We start from the raw sequence: 27539 nt of genomic DNA, 5'->3' as shown, positions 1-27539 counted from the left end.
AGATACTATAGCTTGTAACATGATACTCATTTGATTCCAAATTTTCATGATGATTTAAACTCAGGAATAAATATGCGCAATTTCTGTATGTTAAATGATCATCTATTTTTACACTAGTAGAGACTTATAAAACAATGTGAACACACTAAAAAATGTGGAAAAAACCATTAAAACACAATAAAGAATATGATGAGGGTATAGAATGGGGTAAGTCATGACAAGGGTATCACTAAATTACTAGACCCATTCAGACTTAATAGGAATCTTTAATTCATGATCTCTTTAGGCTTTTTACTTCATGTGTTATAATAAATTCTCACCAAAGCCTCATGAAATAGGCATTATCTTCATCTTATAAATAAAAAGCATACAGAGAAACTCATTTTTTTGCTAAAGGCCGCACAATGGTAAAGCCAGAATTTATACTTGGTCTGTTGGACTCTGAAGTCCACGCAGGTGCTTAACTGCTGCAGTAAAAAGACATGAAATGCTGAAATTGAGAATGTTGAACGGGCTTCACAGGTTTCAGCATTCTACATTGTATTTATGACTAGAGCTATTCAAGGTAAACCTGAATTAATGAGGAAAATGCACACTGTAGCTAGAATGCCAGACACTCAACAAAAAGTGAAACATTGTACTTAAAAATAACTATTTTCTATCTTTAAAACATTCCTGCTTGGCTAGGGATGTAGCCCAGTGGTACAGCACTTGCCTAGCATGCAGAAGGTTGTGGGTTCAGGGTCTAGAACTGCAATCATCAATCAATTATTCAATCAGTCATTAAGTAAATTAAGACATAAGCTACTATCTCTATTTCTTCCCATTTTCTCAAGAATCTACTCCAGGCAGAACTTGCTCCTGCTGCGCCATGGAAACAGCCCTGGACCTCTGCAATCACCAGATTCAGTTTACTTTCCAACTGGCAGCAGGCTGCATAGCTCTCTTCCCCTTGGATTCTCTCTTAGTTACGAGCTGTTCCTTTGCTCAGTGCTCACTCAGGACTCTAAAGCATATGACTGTGTTCCAGGACTCAGTCCCATTTCCTTTTCTGTTTATAGTTATTCCCTAGGTGAGCTAGGGAATTTACCTCTACTGTTGATACCTACCCTCAACCCAAACTCCAGATTTGCCCCTACTCTGGTATCCTCTCGAGACACTTGGTGTCTAACAACCGTGTGAAACTGAACAGGTTCAAACCTCTAACTTCTCCCTCCAACCTTCCCTTTATCAATAAATAATAACTCTGTTCTCCGGCTGCTTGGGCTAGAAAGCTTAGCTGTTCTTTTTTTCATACTCCACACCCATTCTAACAATACAGCCTTCTGGCTCTACCTCCAAAGCTGTATCTGCCCCCTACCGACACCTCCACGGCTTCCACTTTGGCCCAGGCCATCATCTTTTCTTCCCTGGATTATTCCACTAGTCTGTTCTTGCCTTTCCTTTCCTACAGGCTACTCTTTCTGTGACAGATTCTTTCAAATACTAGGATTTATTTGGTTATGTGGTGCCACAGAGAAGGCCTTTTGTTTTAAAAACAATGGAGTACTTTTTGTTTCTATTTAAAGTGAAACTTTGTGGAAAATGCCTCTAAGATGAAAAGTGATAAAGGTCAAGCTGGGAGGGTGGCCGAGGTCCCACGGGGTGATGTAGCCCGCGCTCCCTCAGGTCTCCAAGATGCCACGGAGCAGGGGGAGATCCGAAACCCACTGCTCTGAAAGAATTTATGAAGCAATTTCAGGCTCTTTCTCACAGAAACAGCATTCTTAAAGAACTCAGGGTTCATGCAAGCTTGATTTCAGTCTAATGACACCTCAGTTTGCTATAGAAACTAGTGAGTTTTATGCACAAAGCCCTATTAAAAACCTTGTTAGATTAAAAAAGCAGTAACTAACTACAAACAACTATGAGATCTCAATCAACCACATAAATTTTTTTGAGGTACTTTATTATGCTTTTATACAGATGTTATCCTAATATTTTCTTCTGCTGATGCTCATCTTTACTATTTTCCTATAATAAAAAATTTAAACAGCATTTTATTCACCTTGATCATAGGTTTGATACCTATTTACTGCCAGGAGAATAAAAATTCCTTAGCTGGAAATGAAATGTGCTAATATTTTTAAGGGAGAGAGGTGTATTATGGGAGCATCGGAGAAACAAGAATGCAAGGTTTCCCTAAAATAGCCTAGGCAGGGCTTGGTGGCCGCATGCCTGTAATTTCAGCACTCAGAAAGCTGAGGCAGGTGGATCGCTGTGAATCTGAGGCCAGCCTGGACTTCAAAGTGAGTTCATCAAGGCCAGCCTAAACTGCCTGGTGAAACACCGTCTCAAAAAGACCAGTAAAAAAAAAAAAAAAAGTGTGGATGCTACAGAATTTTTTTTTTTTTTTACCTGGGGTTTACTGACTTGGTTCTTAGTCACGTCTGTCACTGTTGATTCCCAATCAGTAAACAGGGGTCAGTGGTTTCCCTCTACCTCACAAGTGACCAACTGTCCCCGCTTGCCCCACACCTTGCTAACTTCTGAGAGTACTGCTTTAGAAGCTGGTGCAGGTGGTCACCTCATGCCTGTGTATACCAGGGATACTGCCCAGTGACAGCAACAAGACGGTCATATCGTTTATCTGAAATAAATTCAAATCACCATTATACTGCTCTTTTTATATTTTGCTTATATTATGTGATCCTTGCTTATAAATGAAAAATGATCCAGATACAACAAATACCCCTTAAAATGGCACGCTTTGACTTCAGTGTTAATGGAAAAACTATATAAATGTTGCTGCCTAGTCAGGAACCTTTTGAAAAATAAAGTTATAATATTGGAAGTATTAGTCCCACAGACATAGTACAGGGCATAAACAATTAAACCTTCAAGTATAGAAAGTGATTCTTGGTTTTGGTTCTTACCTATAACAGAGACTTTAAGCAACTCAATTTTATCATTAAGGCCTGCAGATTTCAGATTGTCACTCGCACCAAGTAACTGCGAGTCGCTGACATCAGCACCCACGTAGTACCCTTCCTACAGAGAAAGAAAGTTGTGGGTTAAGTACAAATAAAACCATCAGATATCTCAGCAATTAGAAAAATCTACTTGTATTTTCTCAAATGTTGAAAATTAACAGATTTTTAAATTCAAACAAAAATAAATTTACAGGTATTCTTTAAAATACTAATAGCAAAATTAAAAGCTTTTGTTAAAATTTTAAAATCTGTTACTATTTTACAATTAAAAAAGCCTAAGGAATCTGGTCATTCATATATCAAGGTCGTGACCGATTACTTGAATTTTGTCATATGGAAAATTTTCTTAAAACTTTCACACTGAAAAGAAACAGCAGTCTAACCAATCTCTTTAATCTATTTTAACCATGGTGAATAGTAATTTATAACATTAAAAATAGTAATTCCGTCATTAATTTATAACATTAAAAATAATAATTCCATCATTGGTAAATGTGTGTGTATATATATATATTGCTTAGTTTAATATATATATATATATATATAAATTTATTGCTTAGTTTACACCAAATTTTAACACTTACTGGCCATTCTTTAGCAGCTTCCAGAAGTATTGTTCCAAGTCCACACATTGGATCTAAAACAAACGTGCCAACCTACAGACAGAAACATGAATTTGTATTGTTAGATCTACCATAAAAAAAAACTAAACCTGGAGGAATCTGGATTTTAAGAGTCAAAATTCCCTTTCAAAATTACTGCAATAGTAATTTCAGGCCTGGTCTAATGGCACGGATATGCCGCCCTGTTTGAAGAGCAGGAGGGAAGTCAGTGAGGCCAAAACACAGTGAGAGGGACAGGCGGAGGGGACCCTGGCGAGGAAGCCAGGGGGTGCCATCCAGACCAGCAGGGCACACTGTCCGTACAAAAGAAGGGTCTCAGACGTCATACACAACATGCGCCTCATTGTGCGTGGCTGCAGGAGGACATTTGGTTTTTCTGCTCCTCCTCTGGGGCTGAGGAATCCGGCACCATCCAGAGGGGGCATGTACCATGGCTGAGGCAGAAGAGCACCACAAAGCATGTGCTGCTCTGGAAGGTGCCACCTGGACGTGACTCATCCCTTCCACCAGCATTTACTGGCCAGTGCATGTTAGTTACCTGGCTCACGCAATTTTAAGGATCCAGGAAAGTATGTGTAATCCTACCTATATTTGGAAGGAGAATAGAAATGTGGAGGAAAAAAAATCAATCACTCCCACTCCAGGGAATCCTATCCTGTCCTCTACAGTAACCAGGTGTGGTGGTGCACTGCTGTAGTCCCAGCACTCAGGAGGCTGAGGCAGGAAGATCACCATGAGCCTGCGGCCAGCCTGGGATTCCATAGCGAGTCCCTGTCTCAACAACAAAACACACCTCTTCTGTGGTTCTCTTCTAAAGGATGGGCAATTACGGGTGGGCAGAACAGAGTCACATGACACATTCGGGGGACTGCGTTGGCACAGACCAGAGAGGGGTCAGAGTGTTCACAGGGAGGCGACTCAGGAGGTGCAAGGAGGAGATAAAGGGGTTTGACTGAAGAGAGGTGCTGGTGGAAACGGCTGGGTTCTGGGTGTACTTTTAAAAGGTGGAGCCAAGAGGAAGAACTGGATGTGAGACAGTCGTCAGGACATTCATCAGGAATGACTCGGGTTTCCACTCGAGCGAGCAATGGGAAAACTGCTTGTACTGAGTGAGAAAAGAGGTGGGAGGGAAAGATTCTGAAAGCGAAGTACTCTGGACATGTTCCTTTTGAGATACTTCTCACACTCCCAGGTATGAATATGAAACGAGTCACCGGATATCTGATGCTAGAGTCCAAGGCTTTAAGGTTCAGGCAATAGATATAAAGTCTAGAGAAATGGGTGCGAGTTGGTTTATAAATGGTGTTTAGGGCTCGGAACTGGATGAGATCACTCAGGGAGCGAAAAATGTTAAAAAAGGCACACAATGGTCTGAGCTCTGGTGGTTTCTTAAACAGAGATGCTTGGAAAGTGAAGATCCAGATGTTCATCCCAAGAAGCAGCACGTGTGACGAAGAAGGCACATCTAGAGCTCTGCTTCTGAAAAAGGACGACGGAAAAAGCCTGCTTCGGGAAGTGGCGATGCTGTTGCGGTGCCACTAAGAGAGATGAGCAGAGTCAGGGAGCCTGACGGCAGTGGGGGACATAGAGCCTGGGAAGAGAGGAAGACAGCAAATCCGGATGAGTGTTTCAAGAAGTATTTCTTACTTATTAAAAGGAAGCGGAGCAAGGGGACGGCAGCTGAGGAACAGATGGGCTCAGGAGAGGGCCCAAGATGTTGTAGCAGGTGTACACGCTGATGCCACTGACCCAGCAGAGGACGATCCTTAAGGAAGTGACAGGAGGTGGAATGTGCCAGCCAAGTCCTGGAGTGAAACACAGTTTACTGCTACAGTGATGACGCTGAATATGAGGGTACAGATTCTGATACACTGGTGGATTTGCATTTTATCTTTTTGTTTTTAAAAATGTATTGTTATTATTATTATTTGTATTAGTATTCTTTTGGTCCTGAGAATCAAACTCAGGACTTTGCATCTGCCAGGCAAGTGCTTGTGCCAGTGAGCTATATCCCCAGCACGGGGTGAATCTGGCAAGGAGGGAATGCCAAAGTTTTCTTCTGATTTTAATGTTTAAGTCAAATAAGGAGGGAAAGAGTTTAAAGTGTGGACAAGCATACAACTATAATAACAGCATAAAACCCAAGCTGGGCAGAAGGGCTGAGACCGGGTGGTGAGAATACATAGCAGGTCCAGTGACTAGCGGGTCCTGGAGAACTGTGTTGGAGAATTGCGTTAGAGAACGAGAGAAGAAATGGCAAAGAGAAAGTAGTTTAAAATTCTTTTGTTTTCAGATCTGGTCTCACTAGTGGTCCAAGTGGCCTCAGACTCCTCAAGCCATTATCCAGCCTTGGCCTCTTGAGACTAGAGGTGTTACATCATGGTCATCGTGTCTGGCTAAGATCAGGATTCTGGAAACTTTGAACTCTTAGAGGGATACCCTTTTGGGTATGACCGGATCTAGGAAGTGCCTAGTCAAGTCCTTAGGTAGGGAAGCTAAAAAAGCAGAAGGCAGGTTACTGATTGGCTGTGAAGACCATAATGAATTATGGGGTTGGGAATCTAGCTCAGGAGTAGAGCGCTTGCCTTGCATGCATGAGCCTCGGGTTTGATCCCATTACCACATGTGCACGTGTGTGCACACACACATACTCACACATACACACACACACACACTCACACATACACACTCCACCAACAGGAATAAAGGCCTATGCACTAACTGTACGTGACTGGCACAATCTGAGGACATGTGTTTCAAGGTAAGATTCAGGGTGGAGAGGATGAACTGGTCATTCTGATGGGCAAAGAAGAGCAAGCAGGACACCTACCCCACCTTCAGGCCCAGTGGTACTTGGAGGTGAGAGGAAAAACATCCACCTCGTGATATGTCTACTGAGGAAGCAGGGTCCTCAATGGACAGCCAGGTACCAGTCAGAGTCAGCTCACCTAATGGAAAGAAGAAACACGTTCTTCAGGACACAGAAACTCCTCCTGGCACCACAGTCTAAGTGGGGTAGATCCTCCACAACAAGGCACTGAGTGACAAAATAAAGAATTACGAGGTAATTTTGTTTAAAATTTGTAACAGTATGAAAACTAAATTTTATTAAGATCTTAAAACATGCCAACTATTGCATTCCTCCCCCTCTTGGGTTCAGTGAGGTGATCTGACCTTCAGTGTATTTACCTATCTTTCTTTGACCCTAAGATCTCTTCTACCCCTAACATTTACAGAACCTAGACTACTTCCTGGAAGGAGAAAAGACTTGCTGCATGCTTGCAACAGCAGTGAAGGTGCACAGAACGTGAGATGCCCTACTTATGGTGTGTGTGGAGAGGAGAAGTTCTTACAGAAAACGTTAAAAATGTCTGATGCTTTCACTTAAAGTTTTCTCCTCAGTAGCCCTGGCCTGCCCAACGCTGAGCGGTCTGGGCTCTCACGGCTGGCATCAGAACCTCCCATCAGGGGCATCGAGTCCTTCCCTGCTACTTCTTGTGTGTTTGCCTGGACCCCCTTTGCCAGCGACCACATGTGGGGAGACATTTCTGACTCCAGGAACAAGGAGGGTAAACTGAGGGTAAGGAAAACTTCTATCAAGTACCACTCTAAATACATTTGATCATTTTTTATTTTTCTGAAAATTGTATGTTTATATCCAGACAGAGGTCACATTTCAAATACATAGGTGGCTTATAAATTTATATTTAAACACAGACTACTGAAGCCACTGGCAATTTTGAAAAAAATACATTGTAATCGTATCTCTTCCCGTGTACTAAAAGCAACTTGGAATAAAGATTTAAATAAATAAAGAAAAGCATGAGTTCTGGGTACACAGTCATCTGAAAGTAACTCTTCCATTTATGTCCGACTCTAAGCTGTTTACTTCTGCTGAGCCGAGTGATGCTGAGACCTAGAGGCAGTGGTGCTGAAAAGTCCGGGGGTCTGCTGGGTCTCAGAAGGACCTGGCATGGGGCCTCCTGGCCACGGGTTGGATAAGTGATTAGAGAACAGCACTGGAGCCGAACAGGGAGGGCCGGTAGGATCAGGGAAAAATCTTGGTCTTCAAAGACCAACGGTCTGAGGGGAGACAGCGAACAGACGGATTCCCTCCCATCTCAGCAGGGTGGACAGATTCTCCCAACAAGGTCGGGCCCTGGGGGCCAAAGGTCCTCTTCACTTCTACTCTTTATAGGATTCCAGCCATTGAAAAATATTTTTAACAGCTACATGATGGACCTAGTGGGCCAACAGAGGAAAATAATGGCACATCCAGAGGGGAGGGGACCCTTCCAACAGGAGCAGCTGGGAACTACTGGAGAGGAATTAGAGACTGGATTGAAGCAAGGAAGAGCTGTTAGACACGCCAATGTCAATGTGTACCTTTCTGAAGCAAAAAGCATGATTTATAAGCTGAAAATATCAATAAATGAAAGTGGAACGTATCTCTGTGACTCTTGCTGGAAGCTGGATGATAGGGTCTGAGAATAACTCAACATGCAGAGCCAAAGTTCGGAGATGAAACCATGTGAGGAAGAATGAGAGGCCCGGAGGATGGAGTAAGGAAGCTCACATGCTTATCACAGGAATGTCGGAAGTGAAGCAGAAAAATGGGCAGTTAAAGTTAAATTGGCTGGACTGTCGAGCAATGTCTAAATAAATAATAGAAAGAAGAGTGCCTGGCTGGTGAAATAATGATGATTAATAATAATAAATAACAACGGATAATTAAATGCTTCATATAATTATTACAGCTTTAATTATTTCCATAGCAGCAACTAATACATAGTTTGCATATGCCAGGTGCTGTGCTAATTGTTTATAATGCTAATTTACTTCATCATATAAAACTATGAAATACTATTTGTGGCCTGAAAGAGAAACTAAGGCACAGAGTTTTGTTTTTATGTATCTTGTCCAAACCTTCCCGGCCAGTAAATACTGGAGCTGTGATTAGAACTTAGGCTGTCAGACTCAGGAAATTATGGGCTGAATAGAAAAGACACATATAGAAGAAGATGCTGGTAATATTCTTGACCATCAAGATTAAAGAGCGGACTCCTCCAACCTTCCAAACAAAAAGAACAAAGCATCTGTAAAGGAAAAGTCACCCTGATGGCCTGCTCATCTACAATACATCAGTTAAAGGACAACGCAACAGCATCTACAGGTATGCCGGAGGGCTGCACCTCAAGAATATTCTTCTCGGCCTAATGGGCAAACCCAGATGAAAGGGAGAAATCCACACACAGAAAAGAATTCACATAGGGTCTTATTCAAATACCACAGGTGAGCAAACACCCCGGATTAAACTTTAACCTAGCAAGAAATAAACCCAAGCGGAGACTTCGAATGGGGAAAAAAGATGAGGCAAAGAGCACGGGTGGTGAGGGCCAGTACGTCTTGCAGGGTGTCACTGTGTATGCCGCAGGATTCTAGTTTAATGACTAAGAATAAGCTGTGCAATAGTGAAAAAAGGCCAGGCGTGGTGGTGCATGCCTGTAATCCCAGCACTCAGGAGACCGAGGCAGGAGGGTCGCTGTGAGTTCGAGGCCAGCCTGAGGGCTACAAAGTGACTTCAAGACCAGTCTGAACTGCACAGTGAAACCCTGTCTTGAAAAGATAAAAACAAACAAACAAACAAACAAATAGAAAAATCAGTGAAAAAGAAGAGGCAGTTTCAAAGGAAGCTCTGATACATAATAGATAACTTGGTAACAGGATTGGAAGGAGGTACTAGAATGTTTTAAAGCTCTCCTTACAGGGAGAAAGAGAAGAGAGTTGGTTGAAAGTCTTATGTCCTCTGAAGAGGGGGAAGGTAAGGAAAGTAAGTGTTTTGGTGGTAAAAACAAAACAAACAAACAAAAAACAAATGCTGTGTGTCTTTGCAGAGGAAACAGTTGATGTCCTGTTTTACAATACCTAGAGTTGCATATGTTTAAGAAAATGGGAAGGGAAATTTAATGAGTTATAACAGTGAGGCAAGGTCTGTAACACGAGGGAGAACAATGGAGTGATAAGGAGGCAGGTAACCTGGTCAGGGCAGCAAATATTTAAACATTTAAAAATTAAACAAAACGACTTTTGACATTATGAACAGAGTAACACAGACCTCTCAAGTGGAGCTATCATACCCTTCCTGAATGCTCCTACTGAGAAACAGAGACTGTAAGGTTGAGACAGAAAGGATCATAGTACGTATGTATTTGTATGAAAACACTTATGCTTGAAAATAGTAGGGCCGGGGATATAGCTCAGCGGTGTAAGTGCCTGCCTGGCAAGTGTGAGGTTCAGAGTTCGATTCCTAGTACCAAAAAAATTAGTAGCAAATAAATTTTAGGGAGATGTAAACTAAAAGATAAGAGTAAAGATATTAATAATTCATGGTGAAATTTTAAGTTTAAAGTCAATAAACAAGGTACAGAGAACTTTATGTAATAATAAAAAACACGATTTTTGATGAATAATGTGCATATTTACCAAACTGCACAGAAGCTGAATGATGCATTAACTAATAAAAAATGGAAAAACCCAATTAAAAATATAGTAACACAGATTTTTAAGAGATCTTTTAGAATGGAGTAAATAGGAACATGGCAAGTAAACATAGAATACTTTAAATTAGAAAATAAATTTTTCTTATATTTATTGAACACTTGGGAAAATGGATTAGGATGTTGGTTATAGAGAAAAACAAATTTTGACAGAGGTTTAACAGGCCGCTTTTTATTATGCTGCAAAATAAATCAGGAATAATAAAACGCAGTTAACTTTTAACAGCTTTTTTGTGGGCAATGTACTCTGGAAAGTTCAGTAATACTAAAAACATCACTTTAGAAGTTTCTAAATGTGACTGTAACAGAAAACAAAAGAAAACAAGCAATAAAAATGTTCATGAGTAAGAGATTGACTAAATCAATTAATTATAAAAAGGGCCTTGCTGTTAATAAGAATAAAAATACTATCTTTACCTTAATTTCTGCAAGAGATGCCATTGCCCATGCTATTGTGGACCGGAGGCCAGCTGTCCTAATGTAAGTTCTGCTGGCTAAAGGTACCCTACGAAGCAGAGACACTGATTACACAGCAAATATTACTAGATGTTAAAAGGACATAAATGAAAATGATTCATCTGTCCACATCCGAGACCCATTTCAACAACATCATTTGACGTGTACTTTAGGAGTCTAAGAACACTGATGGCCTTCCTGCTGTCTGCGGGCCGTATGGTGGGTTCCACATACTTCAGTATATGTCAAATAGAGTAAATTTTAACCTTATTACAAAATACTTTCTCGAATGGGCACTTACTCTAATCAGCCAGTGTGGTGTTTCACAAAGGTGAGTTTTTTACAGAACTGAAATTTAAACTCTCCTGCCAGGAGGATCACGGCAGGTCAAGGTCAGCTGAGCTACACAGTGAGTTCAAGGCAAGCCTGAAATACCCAGTGAGCTCATCTCAAAGAGACCAGAAACAAAAAAACAAAACAAAACTAACAAGTTAACCACAGATGAGGCAAGTCTTTCTTATTTAGTTCTTCCCCCCACACAGTAACCCTTCTCCTGCTATCCAGAGTTACCAAAAGGAACATACCATAACATTTGTGACCTCAACTATGAATGGATGTTAACCTCCAATTTGTTTTGTAGTAAAAAATTCCTGGGTGTGGGTGGTACACAACTATATTCCCAGCACTCTGGAAGGCTGAGGTTTGAGGATTCCAAGTTAAGTCCAGCTCAGGCAACCTTAGCAAATTAATTTTTTAGCTGTCCATCCTTTTCAAGTAGAAGTAATAAAATAAATGTTCACTGAGGACTGGAGAAGGTAGTTAAATGGCAGAGGTCCTGTTCAGCATGTGCAAAGGCCTGAGTTTCATCCCTAGCATCGCTCCACTGCTTATCCACTTTTTGAATTACTTTAAAAATATATTTTATATATTGCTTATTTTGCTAGTCTTTTCTACATTTGGTGACCATCAATAATTATACTGATTTCAATGTGATCATTTTTTATTACTGCCTATCACTTCTGTTTGCTATTTTATAAAAATCTACCAGTTTTATGAATCATTTACAGGAGTTAATGTCTGGCAGTCCAAAAGGCACTGGATTAGGACAGCCTGGAAACCTGACAGAAGAGCATGCCAGGTTTGGTCTGGAAGATACTGTAAGGTATTGGAGTGGGTGAGAGCCAAAGGAAGCCAACAGAGCACTGGAGCAGATGGAAACCCAAGAGTCATGATCTTCGGTGGTAGAGATGCTCATTGAATCCACCATGTGGCCAGTGGACAGCAGGAAAGCCGTCCTTCAATGTTCTTGGACTCCTACAAGTGTCTCAGCAGTGAAAGTCAACTTCTAGAGGTCAGCACTAAATAAAACGCATTATGATGAATGCAAACATTTTTTAAAAAGTCACAGTTTAAGACTGCATATGTATACACAGGAACTTAAGGCAAACCAGTAGCATGAAGACTTTCTTAATCTTTGAAATAACCCATTAACTACATTCACCTGGAAAGTGCTCTATCATATGCAGACTTATGAATATAAAATATTTTTAGATGCCATTAATATTTACACCTTCCCAAGAAACTGAAAATCACTCTTTTAACTACCTCTTTCTTTTTAACACACCTATAAAAAAGTTCCAGCTACACTTCATAAACTCGAGAGAGATTTTTAAAAAGAAATAAATCATGTGTGCATATTATTAGTAGTACTCTGCACAACTGTGGAGAAACATCTGAACAAGATGTTAAAAACTAGTGATGACTTCTCACAATAGAAGAAAAATGGCAATAAAATCTGGAGAATGTTTGGTGAATTTAAAGAGCTATGTTACGCTTTATATGGACTAAAAAGTGTAGCTTAAATACATGCCTTTGAAAATCATTTCATAATACAGAAATACCAGGGTTAATCATGGTATCAATGGATCTTGTATGAGCAAGTCTTCACAGCTCTATAAACTCTTAAGGGACAAACTTGAAGCTTAAAATACTATAGTTACCTGAACACAGGAATCCCTACTACAGTGTAAATGTCATTTAGATGTACAAAGATCTGAAAGAACAAAGAAAGTTAGAATGAACAAGCAATCACATTATTAAATTACTGACAAATTAAACTTCTATTCTGAATTTGTATGACTTAGATTTTAATAAGAAGTTCTAGCTCTATTTGTCATATCTGGAAAAATGTTCCATGTCTATTTTCTTAAACAGAGGCAAACTAAATTTTCAGTATATTTCACAGACAAATTTTGAGGTGAATTTCTTACATAAGTTAAATGGAGAATCAAGTTGTAAAGAACGCGAGATCTTTTTCTCAGAGTTCTTTATCATACATGGATCAGACTTGTCAACATGTTTGGTTAGAGCAGACTTCCTGAATCCATCCCATTTTACCCCCCCCCCCCAAGTAATACTGAGGGTCACACAGGACTGAGATAGGCTTTGAGTATCTTCATGGTAACAACAAACTTTTTTAAGGTCAAATATGTGGAAGGAAGCATATCATTTTGTTTCTCAACTATTTTTGGGTAAGACTCTGCTTCTATTTCCTTTCTACTCTTTGAAATACAGAGTTTATATTCCTGAAGTTACTATTAGTAGCCATGAATTTTAAAAGGTAGACTCTTTCTTACATTTGTAGTATGATAAGGCTTAGAGAATATTCTAAGTGCCATTTTGAACCTTAACATTTGAACCTCAATACTTTATCCTGAAGATTTTGTTTTGTTTTATTTGTGGTACTGGGAACAGAATCTAGGGCCTCACACATGCCAGACAAGCACTCCACCACTGAGATGTACTGCCAGAGCCCTAAGGTTATTTTTAACATAAGCAGCTAAATCAGAGTATTTTAAAATTTATATATTTTCATCAAAAAATTATCTGAAGTGATTCCATTTAGACATGTAATTCCTTGTTTAAACATCCCTGCTAAAGTTTCTAATCTTATATACTACACATTTTAGGAAAATATTTGTTGAGATTGTTTTCTATTTATGATTCATGCTGAAGATATGACATATTGACCTTGCTTTTACATATTGAATGTTAACAATAGCTTCTCCCAATATAAATTTTTTCCTATCGATTTTGTAGAATAAAAGTCATTAAGTGACAAATTTTTCAATTTGTCTATCAATTTTTAGTGATGAATTTTTATTGTATGTAATTTTCTTGTTCTCAGCTTTGTTTTGTATGACTTTCTACCCATTACTGCTATTGTTAATTACTTGAAATGGCTGGTAAGAAGTTAAATTTGCTATTCTTTTATGAGCTGATCTGTGAGAAAATTGTAGCTCTAACCACAAATTGGAGGATGGATGAAGAAACCAGGAGGGAAGAGATGAGGTCTGACAAGGTGGAGAGTAGGGAAACTCGAACACAAAAAATATTCAGGAGTCATAATATTTTGCATAAAAGTTGCATATATATCAGTCATTACTTTTTAAAAAAGAAAAGTATGAAAAAATTAAAAAAGTAAAGCAACACAAAGTATTCTGATTTATTTGGTTCATTAATATATCTATGTAATCCATGTAAGGCTATGTAACAAAGAATGAATTATGACTTAGCAGAATCATGAAAATGACTAGCTAACAACTTTGTAACATGTTTTCAAAATTAAGTGAAAACTATTGTTTCCTTGTGTATTGCTTATTACCGTGAAAAGATAAACATAATCTCATAGCCCTAAGAAAGCCATTATTAACAATACTAATTGAATTTTGTGCTGGGACCTTTTTACTATTCATTTTCTTTAAACAATAGCTGGAAATTCTTATTAAAGAAATTTGTTAAGTGGGACAGAGATTTTAGAGAGCACTTATGAAACATACTCCACAATTAATGCTTTTCTTCAACTTGGACCAAATGACTCCATTCCAATTGAGTGTGTGTGTGTACTTGGATATTTTCCAAGTGAAAACTACTAGCAAAATTATTCTCAGTTTTACTTATAAAAGGGAAAATAGCCCAAATCATGTGACATGTCTTTTAATAATAATATAATATAATAATAAAAATAGATGATCTTGTCTTTAAAGAATTAGATGACAGTTATACAGATTAAAACAAATATTCAATACCTCTACATCTGGGTTTCTCAAATCTGCTTTCCATCCAAACTGCTTCATAACAGCAATTCCAATTACTCTTCCAATTTCCTAGAAAGTACCATGTTAGAGAAATGAATACATTAAAAATAAAAAGTTTAAAGCTAAGCAAAACCTAACAGCTTTGTAGAAAAATTGAGTCAAATTATCTGATGGTAATTCAGCATTTCAGTATCAAAATATTACTCTAAACCATTTTATGTTCAAGACAGGAAGGTCATATTTAGCTCTTTCACCCCCCAGTTTTAACCTGTGGTGCTCATGTCTACTCTTGTAATCCCTACTGCAATTCTGGGTATATGAATTTAGATATTAGGTCAGCTCATGACCTGATAAATGTGGTCACTTTAAACTACAGGAAATGAATACAGGGAGAAATATGAACTATTTTAGCTATTACTATTCCCTATGTTTAAAAATTTCCAAATACATTTAGACTCAACCTTCAGGGCATATCTTACAAACCTCAGAAGGTTGCAGGACCCAGATCAGCCCTGTGTAGCAATGAAAATTCTAATGGTCAACCAAAAAGTTCTCTGTAAGCAACTATGATGTCTGCTCTTCCCTAGTTTGTTGGGACCTGAGTATTTCTAAGCTTAGTCTCAGTTTCAATATTCCATGCAGTACCTAGTGCAGAGTAAGCACTCTTAGTAAGCACAGAACAGAACTGAAAGAATTCCCCAAATGCTCAGGTCCACGATAATCAGGATTTTGCAAATGCAAAGAACATTACCAATTTAAGGAAACTTTTGTGTGTGTGTGTGTGTGTGTGTGTGTGTGTGTGTGTGTGTGTGTGGCAGGGAGGTTGAGACAGGGTCTCGCCATGTAGTTCAGGCTGCCTTGAACTTGAGAGATCCTCCTGCCTCAGCATCCAGCACGCTGGGATTACAGGCATGTACCACCCTGCCAGGCCCTTTAAGGAAACTTTTAGATGAAAAGTAAAAAGAGGTTATTACATGGAATGGTATCTTTCCCTCAAGTACCTGAGGCTAAGTCAAGCAAAACGCAGTTTTAAAGGGAATTTAATCATATGAAATGAGGGCTAATTAAACATCTGGGCCTGGTTGTCGATTCTGGGAGAGATTTGCATCTCATTTTAAATCTAAAGAGTGAGCAATTCTTTTAGAAAACAGGAGCCCCGGCAGGCAGGCATACCTGTGCAGTGAAGACCTTCCCGATGCTTCCGCTGCAGCGACAGGACACCCTGAATGTCAAGTCCTTCTGGCTGCCAGTGCCAGCTGCTTCCTTTACCTCCTTCCGAGTGTCTCCTTCTCCAGCTTTCTCTCTTTCATCAGTAGCATCTCTCTGCCCCTGTCTGTCTTCTTCCAGCTGGCATTCCCCGTGACTCTCTTCAACCCTTTGCATTTCTTCTGTCTTTAATTTCTTAGCAATGATGCTTTCATCTTCTTCCTGTTTTCTTTTTAGTGGGTTAGCAACACTCTGAGAAAGTTCTTCCCTGTTTACATCAAGTTCAAGAAGATTTTTCCAAACTGAAATGGCATCCAACCAGCTTTGAGGGTCATCATTGATAAGCCGTTGTACTTTGTTTAATATTTTTCCTAATAAATAAAATCCGAGGTTATCTTACCTTGAAGCTTAAAAACACATAGTTTTATATTCTGTGCCTCCAAATACCATTATCATTTTTAAAACATAAATTCTGTTGAACTTCTACACAAATAAACTTCATTTTCATTTGAGAATTTATATGATTTATCATAAGAATACTGTACCAGAATAAAGGTCATTCCTTTATATTATACACAGCATTAAAATTGTCTTAAAATTCCTATAGCATTATCAGCTAATTCTTTAACAAACCATTTTTCTTATGATAATATATGTCTTTCATGAACATATGTATAGACCTAGTGTGTGTATTTTGAAAATAATGATGATCTTGTCTATAAAAATTAAGGTTAAGAAAATAAATTAGAAAACACAGCTCAGCAATGTAAGAGCAGACTCTTGTGTCTGTTTCATTTTAGATCACACAATATTAGCATAAATCTTAAAAATAAATTGCCATAGAGTGCAACTTCTAATAAATAATCCATTGATGACTTAGGGACTACCAGCATGCTCAGTAAAATTCAGTCTTTTCTTGATGACCAAAGGTCATCAAAATGATTCAAAAGTAGTTCCCTAAAGATGAGGTACATGAGATGTTGTGATGAAATTATATTGCCCCCACAGTATGATACCTTCATTTTCTTGCTGGTCGTGATTTCTTGTCATTTGTATCTTTCTTGAAATAGCTGATTATAGGCTATAAAATTACCCGATCTCTTGTGCACACTGACATTGGTAATCAGACTCAAGTTTAAGGCAGTGATTAATCCTGCAGTGCCTGATCCTTTTTTTGTACTTTAATCAAGAACCTTAAATTATTTTCACAGACTATTTATAAAGTTAGGTTGTGGATAAGAAATATCTTAGGGTCCCTTTTTTTACAAATGAATATGAGTTCACTGAAAACATTTAAGGTCTAGAAGTAGCAAATTCTATCATGCAATATTTTACAATTATATCACTCAGTTTAGCTTCATGAATTGATAGTGTTTTTTCTCAATTTATTGTTAAAATAATGCAATTTGGATTATTACATACTTCTAAATACAAATAAATGAAACTGACCACATTTATCTCTAGAGATACTGCTAGATCTTAATTCACAATGATGGTTTAGGACACTAAAATCTTGGGAGGCAGGCAGCAGATCACAAAGAAGAGAGAGTCTATTACAATTACATGGCAGTAGTCAGGAAACACAGAAAGATAAATAACTAATGATGCCACATATATGAATGCATCATTAAAATGTGAAATGGCTACTAGATTATCCAGAAAACTCAGACTACCATATATCATGTGGGTATAAAATAAGAATACACCATACCTTTAGTTACAGAAGAAGCAGTAAGTGGAAACTGCTTTTTAATCAGCAAAAATAATCTTTCAGCAGATTTTAATTTTTTCAGCATATTCAAGTCAGAACAGGTAGTGAAAAAAACCTTTCCTGAAGTACATTCAACCTAGAGACAGACAGACAGACAGTAATGTAATCCAGTGTCAGAATAAGAACTAGGAGCTGGGGATTTAGCTCAGTGGCATAAGCGCCTGCCTTGCAAGCAGGCAGTCGTGAGTTCGATCCCTGGTACCGATAAAAAGACAAAAAAAAAAAAAAAAAAAAAAAAAAGAATAACAAAAGAATTAAATTAAAAAAAAAAAAAAAAGAATAAGAACTAGTTTCTTTCCCCTTAATGGATTAAGCCATATCCCACATCTAGATCAATGGTGCTGAACCTTGTAGAGCTCTCAGTGATACAGACAACCTGTTGTGATGTGTGCCATGGGTTCACAACTGCTCCAGATTAACAATAAAAATGACCATTTCTGTATGAAGCATCTATTAATTATTAGGGACCCACACTAGATACTCCAGATATGTACCCCTGCCGTCCTTATTTACAACCCATGAAGGTAGATTTTATTATACCCATTTTACACATCAGGAAACTTAAGTTTATGTTAGTTTAATTTGTATAAGTTTACATAGTGACCAAGAGCATAGTCTCTGTGTGTTATTCTACATTTAATAAAGTACTGCTAGAAAAATAGAATACAAAATACCAAGTAATTATATTATCAAATCTCACACACAATTTAAAGTGGGTAAAAGAAAGGTATAATGCATAGAAAAAATTAGGACAGATGAGGTTCCTAGCCCAAGGTAGATATGCATTAACGATCTGCTATTGGTCTACCAGGAAGTATATTGCATACATCTTGAATAATTATGGAACAGATACATAAATTAAAATTTAAAGTTTATAAGACAACATCTTAATTAGTCTCAGGAAAAAACCAAAAAGTTTTAGTATTAGAATGGACCAATATGCTGTAAGTACTATAAACCTGGAAGCTACTGAATAAAAAGCCAACATTACTCAAATTTTGGGGGAAAATCCTGTAGGATTTGAGAAGAGAGATTCGAACAAAAGAATGAATTGCAAATGTGGGAGAGAAAACCTGGCTGAAGTAAATTGAAAGTTCGCTGGGAAACGTTTGCTGTATTAGTTGATTGATGGTGTTGGGTGGATGGATTGCGTAGCTGAGGTCAGCTTGATATATGGTCATAAAATTTTGAGTAGCACAGAGGTAATGGTCAGCCATCATAGAATTCCGATGAAAACTGTGACAGCCCTGAATTAGCTGGCAGAAAAAAGAGGCATAAGAGAGTGAGTACAGAATGTGACACTGGAGAGAGAAGCTGATTACTAAGGAAGAAACGATGAGACCCCTGGCTGCAGGAACTGGAAAACGGATAGAAGCAAGATAAATGCATTGAACAAACCAGGTTTAAAGATAGGAGTCTGAGTTAAGGCAGAGAAGACCGGAAATACATGGAGCACTGACTTACAGGAGCCTAATATGTGTGGTAAATGGTGCTCTATACCAGTGGAATCCTAATGGAAGTGCAGGATGGATGTGGTTTGTCTTGAAAGTCTCCTTTTAGCAGAGGCCATGGGCTGGTGTATGTGGTTCTAAATTATCTCCTAAAACTAAGTTATCAGAGAATCTGCGATATCCCACAGGTATGGTTTGGATATGGACTGAGTGCATTCCCCAGGGCTCTTGTGCAAGAAGCCTGGTCTGCAGTGCATTATCTCAAAACATGGAGAAACTTTAAAAGGTATGGCCAGTGAGAAGTGATTAGGTAGGTCACAGACACTCTTGGAAGGGATTATCAGTGGTCTCTGGGAGTGGGCCGTGTCTCATGAGAGAGTACTTGCCAACAAAGAAGGTTGTTTCAGAAGAGCAAGTGTGGATTTTTCCACTTCCTGGTTTTCTCCTTTGCATACATACATGGGCTTCCTCTTGTAGCTGGTTCCCTTTCTGCTCCTTGGCCATGCTGTGATACAGACAGGGTAGTCCTTGCCAGGCACTGTCAACATGTTGTTTGAACTTTCCAGCCACCTGAACAGTGAGCCAGATAAACCTCTTTCCTTTATATACTGCCCAGTATCAGGCATTCTATTATAGCAAAACAAAACAGGCTAAGATACTATGTGCTTACGTAGTTACAATTTAGGGCAACTTTTTTTTTTTTTGGATCTGGATATGATCTAATTGAACCTTTGGGATGGTAATTCCTGGGGTTACTCTAGGTGGATGAAAGAGAATTGTCTGCTGAGGAAGCCCTAGGGTGACATCAATTAAACTTAGGTATCAATAGTGCAGATTATCAAGACAAACGGAGGAACAGATGATGACATTATGGGGAAAAATGGGGAATGAGAGAGTTTCAAAATCAATATTTAAAGAGAAATGAGTAACCCAAATGAGAACTGGTTTTTAGAATTTATCTTTTTTTCATTACATAGGTGATATTTTTTAAACTAAATATATACCTAAAAGTATTCAGACCATAAAATTTTACAAAGCAATTTTTAAAAATTCAGATTTTGTTAACCTGCGTAAGAATACAGCTAATATCACACTCATCACTGAACAATTTATTGAACCTATAATACGTTGCCAAGATCCTGGGGAAATGGAATTAAATATTTTATTGAAGATGTATGATTTTAATATTTAAGAGGTAAAAACAAGTATAATGATACAAGCAGATTCTAGGCCAATAATTTTATCTAGTAATCAGTGATAAAGACTTATATAAAGATTTTATTGTTTTAATTTAGATATTAAAAACATTTTATAAATTTTCTCTAAAAAATCCTCTTTTTAAAAAGAAATATTCCTACAAAGAACATGACTATCAGTTAAGAAAACGTAAAGAGTTTAATGTACTTAAGGCTTCAAATCATCATGATAGTATGTGTTGATGCCCTAAAATACCAGATGCATTCTCAAACCAAATTTAGCAACATTATTCTTTTTGAAAATTAACACAGGCCTACACTCTTTTTAGAAGCAATAAGCACATAATCTGATGTAGTTTACTAAATTGTAAGATAGTTACTGTGAGAATCACATAATCACAGAGATGAACACATATGGATTACACTTTATGATGGCTGTACTACATCTGAAAGAAGTAGGCAGATTGAATTTTGGTAATAGTGATTTTGTCAGCTGCTGATGTATTTCCTCCTTTCTTCGGTTTATTGCTTATAACTGATCATACTCAGTTATAGTCCTCAGGAAGACAGCATTTCAAAATATTTTATTCTAATATTTGTTACTTGAAAATCTATATATATATTTTCATTTGGAATTTAATTACAATAAAGTGTCTAAAATCAGCTGCTTTTTTTTTGGTGCTGAGGACAGAACTGGGCCTTCGGCATCTTAGGCAACTATGCCTGAGATAGGCAAGTCTGAAGATGAAATAATAGCTCCATTAGCTGTTAGCATATCGAAGCAGTTAGCATTTTTTCTTCCTTTTAAAATTCGTGGACTCAAGCTCAATTCCAACTTTAAAAGTTTAAATCTAGGCAAAAACATACAGCATTACTTACTAGGAGGCGCCAACACTTTCATAATTTGACAGATGTCATTTAGTTTTAAAACAAATTTTAAAGTACCAAGTGATATATTAATGTGGTGCTTACATTTTAGAACATTTGGTTCAACGGAACAGATATATTTCATTTGATTTCCCCAAAGGCATTCAATCTAAAGGGAATACAGAGACTTGTAAAAAAGATAATTCTTAAAAAAGGGAACCTTCTGCAATCATCCCATTAAAGAACAGTAACTACAAAGTAACTATTTGCTCAGCTTTAACCCTCTATCTATTCCTACTGTCATGACACCATTAAAAAACTGAAAATTGTTTGGGCTGTTAAGGACTTGGGCCAACAGTCTTTGATATGTGGATTTATAAAGATCAATGAATCAATTGACAGAATCTTTGTAGTATGCCAGCGTTAGAGATAACTATTACACTCAATTCTACCTTACATTGAACTATTCCTGTTACTATTCTTATAATAAGTACTACTTAATACAGTAGTACTTTAAAGAAAAGTTTAATTTTATATATTTTCTGTATCATTTATAATACATAATTTAATATAATTTTAAAATATGTATTTTTTTGTACTGGGGATCAAACTCAAAACTTTGTGTTTGCGAAGCAGGCACTTATGTCGCTGAGCCAAACCCCTGGCCCTTTAAAATATATAATTTTTGCCAGACACGATGTCCCAAGTCTGTAATCCCAGCACTCAGGAGGCAGAGGCAGGAGAACCACTGTGAGTTCAAGGCCAGCCTGGACTACATAGTGAGACTCTGTTTAAAAAAAATTACATATACATATACATTTTTTCCTAATATAAGTAATTTTTAATAAAATTTAAAAAACACTCAGGCACTTATAAAGAACACTGAAGGGTGGAAATCAAATCTCAATCTGAACAAGTGCTAGACTCAACTTTTAGAACTCTAATGCACAGAAAGTACACAAGGCAGAGTGAAATTGTATGTGCACCCCCAATCTCTGTGTTAGCTTAACCACTGATGCAATGTTGGGAGGCGGGACCTTTAAGAAGAGATGAGATGATGTGGTATCTGCCCTCCTGAATGGATTAATGGTGTCACTGCAGGACTGGTTTAGTTCTCTTGAGAGGGGGCTTGTCACAAATGGGAGCTCAGCTTTCTCTTGTCTGTCTTTGTGTGCTCTTGTTCGTTCTCTCTCTCTCTATTTTTTTTTTTTTTGGTACCGGGGATTGAACTTTCGACCTCCCACTTGCCAGGCAGGTGCTTATGCCACTGAGCTAAATCCCCAGAGCTCTTGTTTTTTCAACAGGTGATAGATAACTTTAGCCATGTTACAAAGCAACACAAAAGTCCTCAGCAGATTTAGTGTCTTAATCTTAGACTTCTCAGCCTACGGGACTGTAAGAAATACACTTCTTTACAAGTTACTCAGTCTGCAGTATTCTGTTACAACAACACAAGAGGATGAGGGTGTAGAGGAACATGTTAAACTGCACCATGGAAATGCACCTGGCAAATCTACACCAGGGGAAACGGTGCTGGGAATCTTCTGTAGTGATGAAAATGTTCTATAACCTGTTCATTACAGGTGTGAATTCTGAGCATTTAAATGTGACTAATGCACCTGAATAAGTGAAATATTATTTTATTTGACTTTAATTTTAGTTTAAATGACCACTGTGGTTGATAGTAACCTGACTGAATAGTACTGTCATAGATCAGGAGTCAGACAACTAGTCATGATGAGTGAAGACTAGCTTTCATATTTTTAAAAAGATGTAAATTCAACAACAAAGACTATAAACAAAAGTGACATTTATGAGACAAGTTTAAATTGGAATACCAAATAGGTATTTGATAAGGAATTATTTTTAGCTGCAATACTGATAATGTGGCTTACGTTTTTAAGAGCCTTTATCTCTTTTATATATACTATACATTATGCTATATAAAGAGTCCTTATAACTTTGAAGTATGCACATTTTTATAGATGAATGATTCCTGGAATTTGCTACCAAATAACACAGGGTGAATTGTGGCATGAGTTGTCTTTTGTACAGTTGATTGATAAGTATGCAGAATTCACCATACTATTCTGTTTCTGTATAAATGTAAAATTATCCATGAAAAAAAGCTAAAAAGAATATATTGGACATTTTCTACCGTAAGCTATGTGCTGGAGGATGTACCCACCTCAGAGTCACCCATGAAAAGAGCAAATCCTGTTCAAATGCAAACACCTGGATTCATTACTGAAAGAAAAGCTTTTGGAGCTGACACCCAAGAACATGCAATTTCAACAAGCTCTCCTGGTGATTTTTACATTCACTAAAATTGGAAAACTACTGATTAAAATTGAGTGATTACTTCATAAAAGTAAACAATCACTTCTGAATTAATTTGTTTTATAAATTCAGATATTTGAATATTCATTTTCTTAAATCAAGCCAAAGTTTTATTCCTGTGCAACTCATTTTGTAAGAACTTTTATTTAGTACAGTTGTGCAGCTGTGCTATCTAGCATGATTTTAATGTCCAAAGTCATGACTACTAAACAACGATGTATGATTTGAACATGTCTTTTGCTTCTAAAGCCCATATGCTCTTCACCATGGTATTAGAGAAATAACCTTTATTCATTGTTACAGGGAAGTTTCTCACACTACAGTTGGCTATCTTCAGGGTCCACATGTGTGGATGCAACTAATCTCAGAGGAAAAATACGTGGAGGGAATTTGTATGCACTGAACATGGACAGACTGTTTTTCATCATTATTCCTTAAATAATACAGTATAACAATTAGTTACATAAGTTACATTGTATTAGGGATTATGAGTAATCTAGAGATGATTGAATGCATTTGGGAAGATATGTGTACATTACATTGAAATATTACACTTTTATAAATGATACTTTTATGGATTTGGGTATCTGAGGACCGTCCTGGAACCAGTCCTCACTCAGATACCAAGGGCCAACAATAACAGCGTGGTGGAACATACAAGAACTTCAAAGCTAAGGAAATTCAGATACAAATCCTCATGTGATCACCTGGTTTCCTTATTTCTTTGTAAAACAGAAGTCAAAGTGACCTACTCATAGCAAGCCTTTGAAGTTTAAATTAAAACATGTACACAAGTGTTGAATATTTTAAAACTTAGCAAATGTTGGTTGCTGTCATTATTATCTCAAATTGTTTTTTTGTTGCTGTTGCTGTTATTTTTTGGTACCAGGGATTAAACTCATGACCTCATGCTTCCTAGGGAGGCACTTAGGCCACTGAGCTAAATCCCAGGCCCCAATTACCTCAGATTGCTCAACTTTGAGAGTTCACTTTATATTAAAGCAACAGGAATGGAATTTGAGGAGTTATCTGTTCAGATCTCATTTCTATGTATATCTACCACTAAAACACACAAGAACAGAATATGGAAATTCTCTTGACATTTAACTACTTGCATCGTCAAGGAGTCCTTCCATATGCTAGACTGAATTTTCTTGCTGTTACAATTTCCTGCATAACTTTATCTTAGGGAAGATAAGTAAGTGGAGAGAATCTTTTTTCTAATAATCCTATAGATCAAGCAGTCCATTTTTGTACCAAGCACTCTAACACACACACACACACACACACACACACACACCCACCCCAGCGTAATATCAAGTTTGGTTACATATGTGGACTGAACATGACTGACTGACTATACACTCTTATCTTATTTCACAGCTTGGATTTTAACCTCATTTTTGCCATTTTTTTTGTCGCACAACTTTAAATAACATTAGATTTATCTGTGCTTTATTTTCCTTATCGATTAAATGTGGAATACCTACTTCATAGCATTGTAAAGATTAAGCAAAGAATATTAGCGTAAGGATCTAAGAGCACGTGCCTGGCACATAAAACACTTGATAAAGGTTAGTAATTATTATTATATACTGAGACTCTTTTAGATGAGTCCTCCCTTATTCCTACTCCTCCAACTGTGGAATTCCAACATTGTAGCTCCCAGAGGAGAGTGATCAAATTGGGTGATCAAGTTTTCCTTTTCCACAAATGCCATCCACACTGTCACTTGTACTCTACTCAAGATACCTTTTCGGTTACATCTTTTTCCTTTGCTTTAAGAACCTGCTCAGACAGTGCTGGCATCACAACGGACGTTTACAATCGGGTTGGTTTCGCTACAGTAAACAACCGATACTCCTGGGGCTTGCAAGTGTGTATTATTTTTGTAGCTACTGTTACTGCAGCTTCCGGTGTGCTTCACATAGCTTGTAACACTTAAACCTTGCAACAATGCTGCCAGGTAAAACTAGTCACTGGCAGGAAACTAACACTGTTTGCGTAACTGAACTTGAAGATTATCCTGTTCGAGGCTCTATTTAATACTTGTTCACAAAGAATCCAAGAAATAAGCACTCTTAACGTGGGCTCCTCCCAGTCCTCGGGGACGCCGCCCTGGTGGCTCTGGGTCCCCAGGGACAGGCGCTGACGGGAACAGGGGCCCGAGGGCGGGGAGCCGGGCGGGGCTGCAGCGAGGCCCACTCACCTGCGTGGCCGCCAGCCGTGCCCGCACCTCCTGCATCACGAACGGCTCCAGGCCGCGGCCCGCGGTACAGAAGAACCGGGCGCCCGGCACCGGCAGGGAGCCGGGCCCTGCGCGCGCCGTCGCCATGGTGCTCGGGCGCGGCCCCGCTGCTCGGTCACGTGGGCCCGGCGCGCGTTCCTGTGCTCTCGGGGACGCGCTGAGCGCGTGCTCGTGGAGCCGAGAGCGCCTTTCGGCAACAGCGGCCTCTGCGGGATCCTCGGTGAACTACACCGAGCCTTTTTGATTTTGGTGCTGTGCACGTTTTGAAGGTTTAGTCCTAAACTTCTCCTTAGATCCTCACATGTTGCAAACATTCTTTCTTTTTTCTTCCAAACTGTTTTATTTTACTTGTTGCCACAACTCATTCCAGCGTCTGTATACTTTTGGGCCGTGACTGTCTGGAGAGCCGAGGAGTAGTAGATGGTGATAGTGGTGGAGAGGAGGCAGAGGCGGGATGTACCCGCGCTGCCCACTGGGCTGCAGGAGTAGCTCTGCAGTCTGGGGCTGGCAGCAGCGTGTGCTTCCGGATGGAGTCACAGCTGGGCACAGGCTGCGGTTTTGTGCACCCAGCCTCCCCTTTCCTTTCCTTCCCGCGCGTCTCGTGTCCTCCCTTCTGTTGGTCAGCAAGGTCAGGGCTACTTTTGCTCCAGCTGTGGAGTCATCGGTATTTGTTCACCTTGGACCCGGCTGCAGTGGCTCATATCCAGCCCCCGTTACTCAGATTCGTTTCTTCTTCTGGTTATTAAAAAAAAAGTCTCTACCGAAAACAGAATCACGGATACCTGTAGATGAATTTAGCATATACAGCTGTGATTTCCTCTTTGAATATTACATCTTCAAAGTGCAGGAAATTGGCAGTCAACAGAAACGAGTGATTTAAAACCAGACTTTTAAGGGAGGGAGTATAGGAATATAGGGCAAGACATTTGCTTCAAAATGTCTCCCTATTTTGATGCCACTGACAATTTCTTTAGTTCTTAAAAATCCTTAGCACTTAGATATTAGAATTCAGGTGCTTTAGATTGTGAAAATCTTGAGGAGGGGTAGCCATTCACTGCGTCATCTTTAGTGATGCTCTGAATTCCACACTCAAGGCGCTGGAGTCACTGTGTGCTGAATAGGGCAGGGCATGATTAAAGGGAAGACCAACACAGGCGGTCTCTCTCAGCTAAGAGGATTAACCTATAACCACTACATCAGCAGGGGCTTTTATCAGCAGCATATGGGAACAAGGGTAAGGTAGCAGGCCAATCAGGTAGAAAATTAGGTCATTGCGTGGTTGGAGAACCTCAAAGATAACCTCCTCCATGGGCCGGTTTACTTCTCCTCTTCCTAGTCATCTCCTCTGTCCTTATACTTAATAAATAATATTTCTTACCCAGGGTTATTCCTCAGAATTCCCTGCATGGCATGCATGCCACTCCCTCTCATGTATGCCAGAACAGTTGAGCTGAGTTGGTGACAAGCATTGGCCTAGGAGATGAAGACCCACTGCTATATTCCAACCAATATCCACTGCTGGTTTCTTCAGAATGCCCATTCTTTCCGTAGCCCTACACATTGTTGGCTTTGACAGCACAATGTGGTATATTGTAACTAAGAAAAGCACCCAGGTCTGGCATACAGTAGCCACTTAATAAATGACATTGAGTAAATGAGCTTGCACTGAAGTTCAATGACCCTTTATCTCTTCTCCTTCTGATATTTTCCAGGTCTAGGGTACTGTCTGTTCTTCAGGGTGCAGCTCTTCAAGGT

General features: G+C 38.7%; 1 protein-coding gene across 2 annotated transcripts in view; it reads right to left on the bottom strand.

The window, feature by feature from the left end:
- Positions 1 to 25903, bottom strand: part of Thumpd2 (THUMP domain containing 2) — a 41621-nt gene extending 15718 nt beyond the window's left edge. Inside the window, exons 1-8 of one of the 2 annotated variants that reach the window (XM_003473047.5) lie at positions 25746 to 25902; positions 17623 to 17758; positions 15879 to 16282; positions 14697 to 14774; positions 12609 to 12661; positions 10570 to 10657; positions 3557 to 3628; positions 2916 to 3030 (exon numbers count right to left, since the gene is read on the bottom strand). In XM_003473047.5, the coding sequence (XP_003473095.2) occupies positions 2916 to 3030; positions 3557 to 3628; positions 10570 to 10657; positions 12609 to 12661; positions 14697 to 14774; positions 15879 to 16282; positions 17623 to 17758; positions 25746 to 25871 (1072 nt within the window). In that variant the 5' untranslated portion in view covers positions 25872 to 25902. Of the gene's footprint in view, positions 1 to 2915; positions 3031 to 3556; positions 3629 to 10569; positions 10658 to 12608; positions 12662 to 14696; positions 14775 to 15878; positions 16283 to 17622; positions 17759 to 25745 lie in introns of both variants that reach the window. The other variant, XM_023566362.2, reaches the window with a different exon arrangement.
- Between the last annotated feature and the right edge of the window lie 1636 nt (positions 25904 to 27539).

The sequence above is a fragment of the Cavia porcellus genome, unplaced genomic scaffold, assembly GCF_034190915.1.
Source record: "Cavia porcellus strain 051 isolate PalLab524CR breed Dunkin Hartley unplaced genomic scaffold, mCavPor4.1 scaffold_1, whole genome shotgun sequence".
Lineage (NCBI taxonomy): Eukaryota > Metazoa > Chordata > Mammalia > Rodentia > Caviidae > Cavia > Cavia porcellus.
This window is presented reverse-complemented; position numbering and strand designations above follow the sequence as displayed.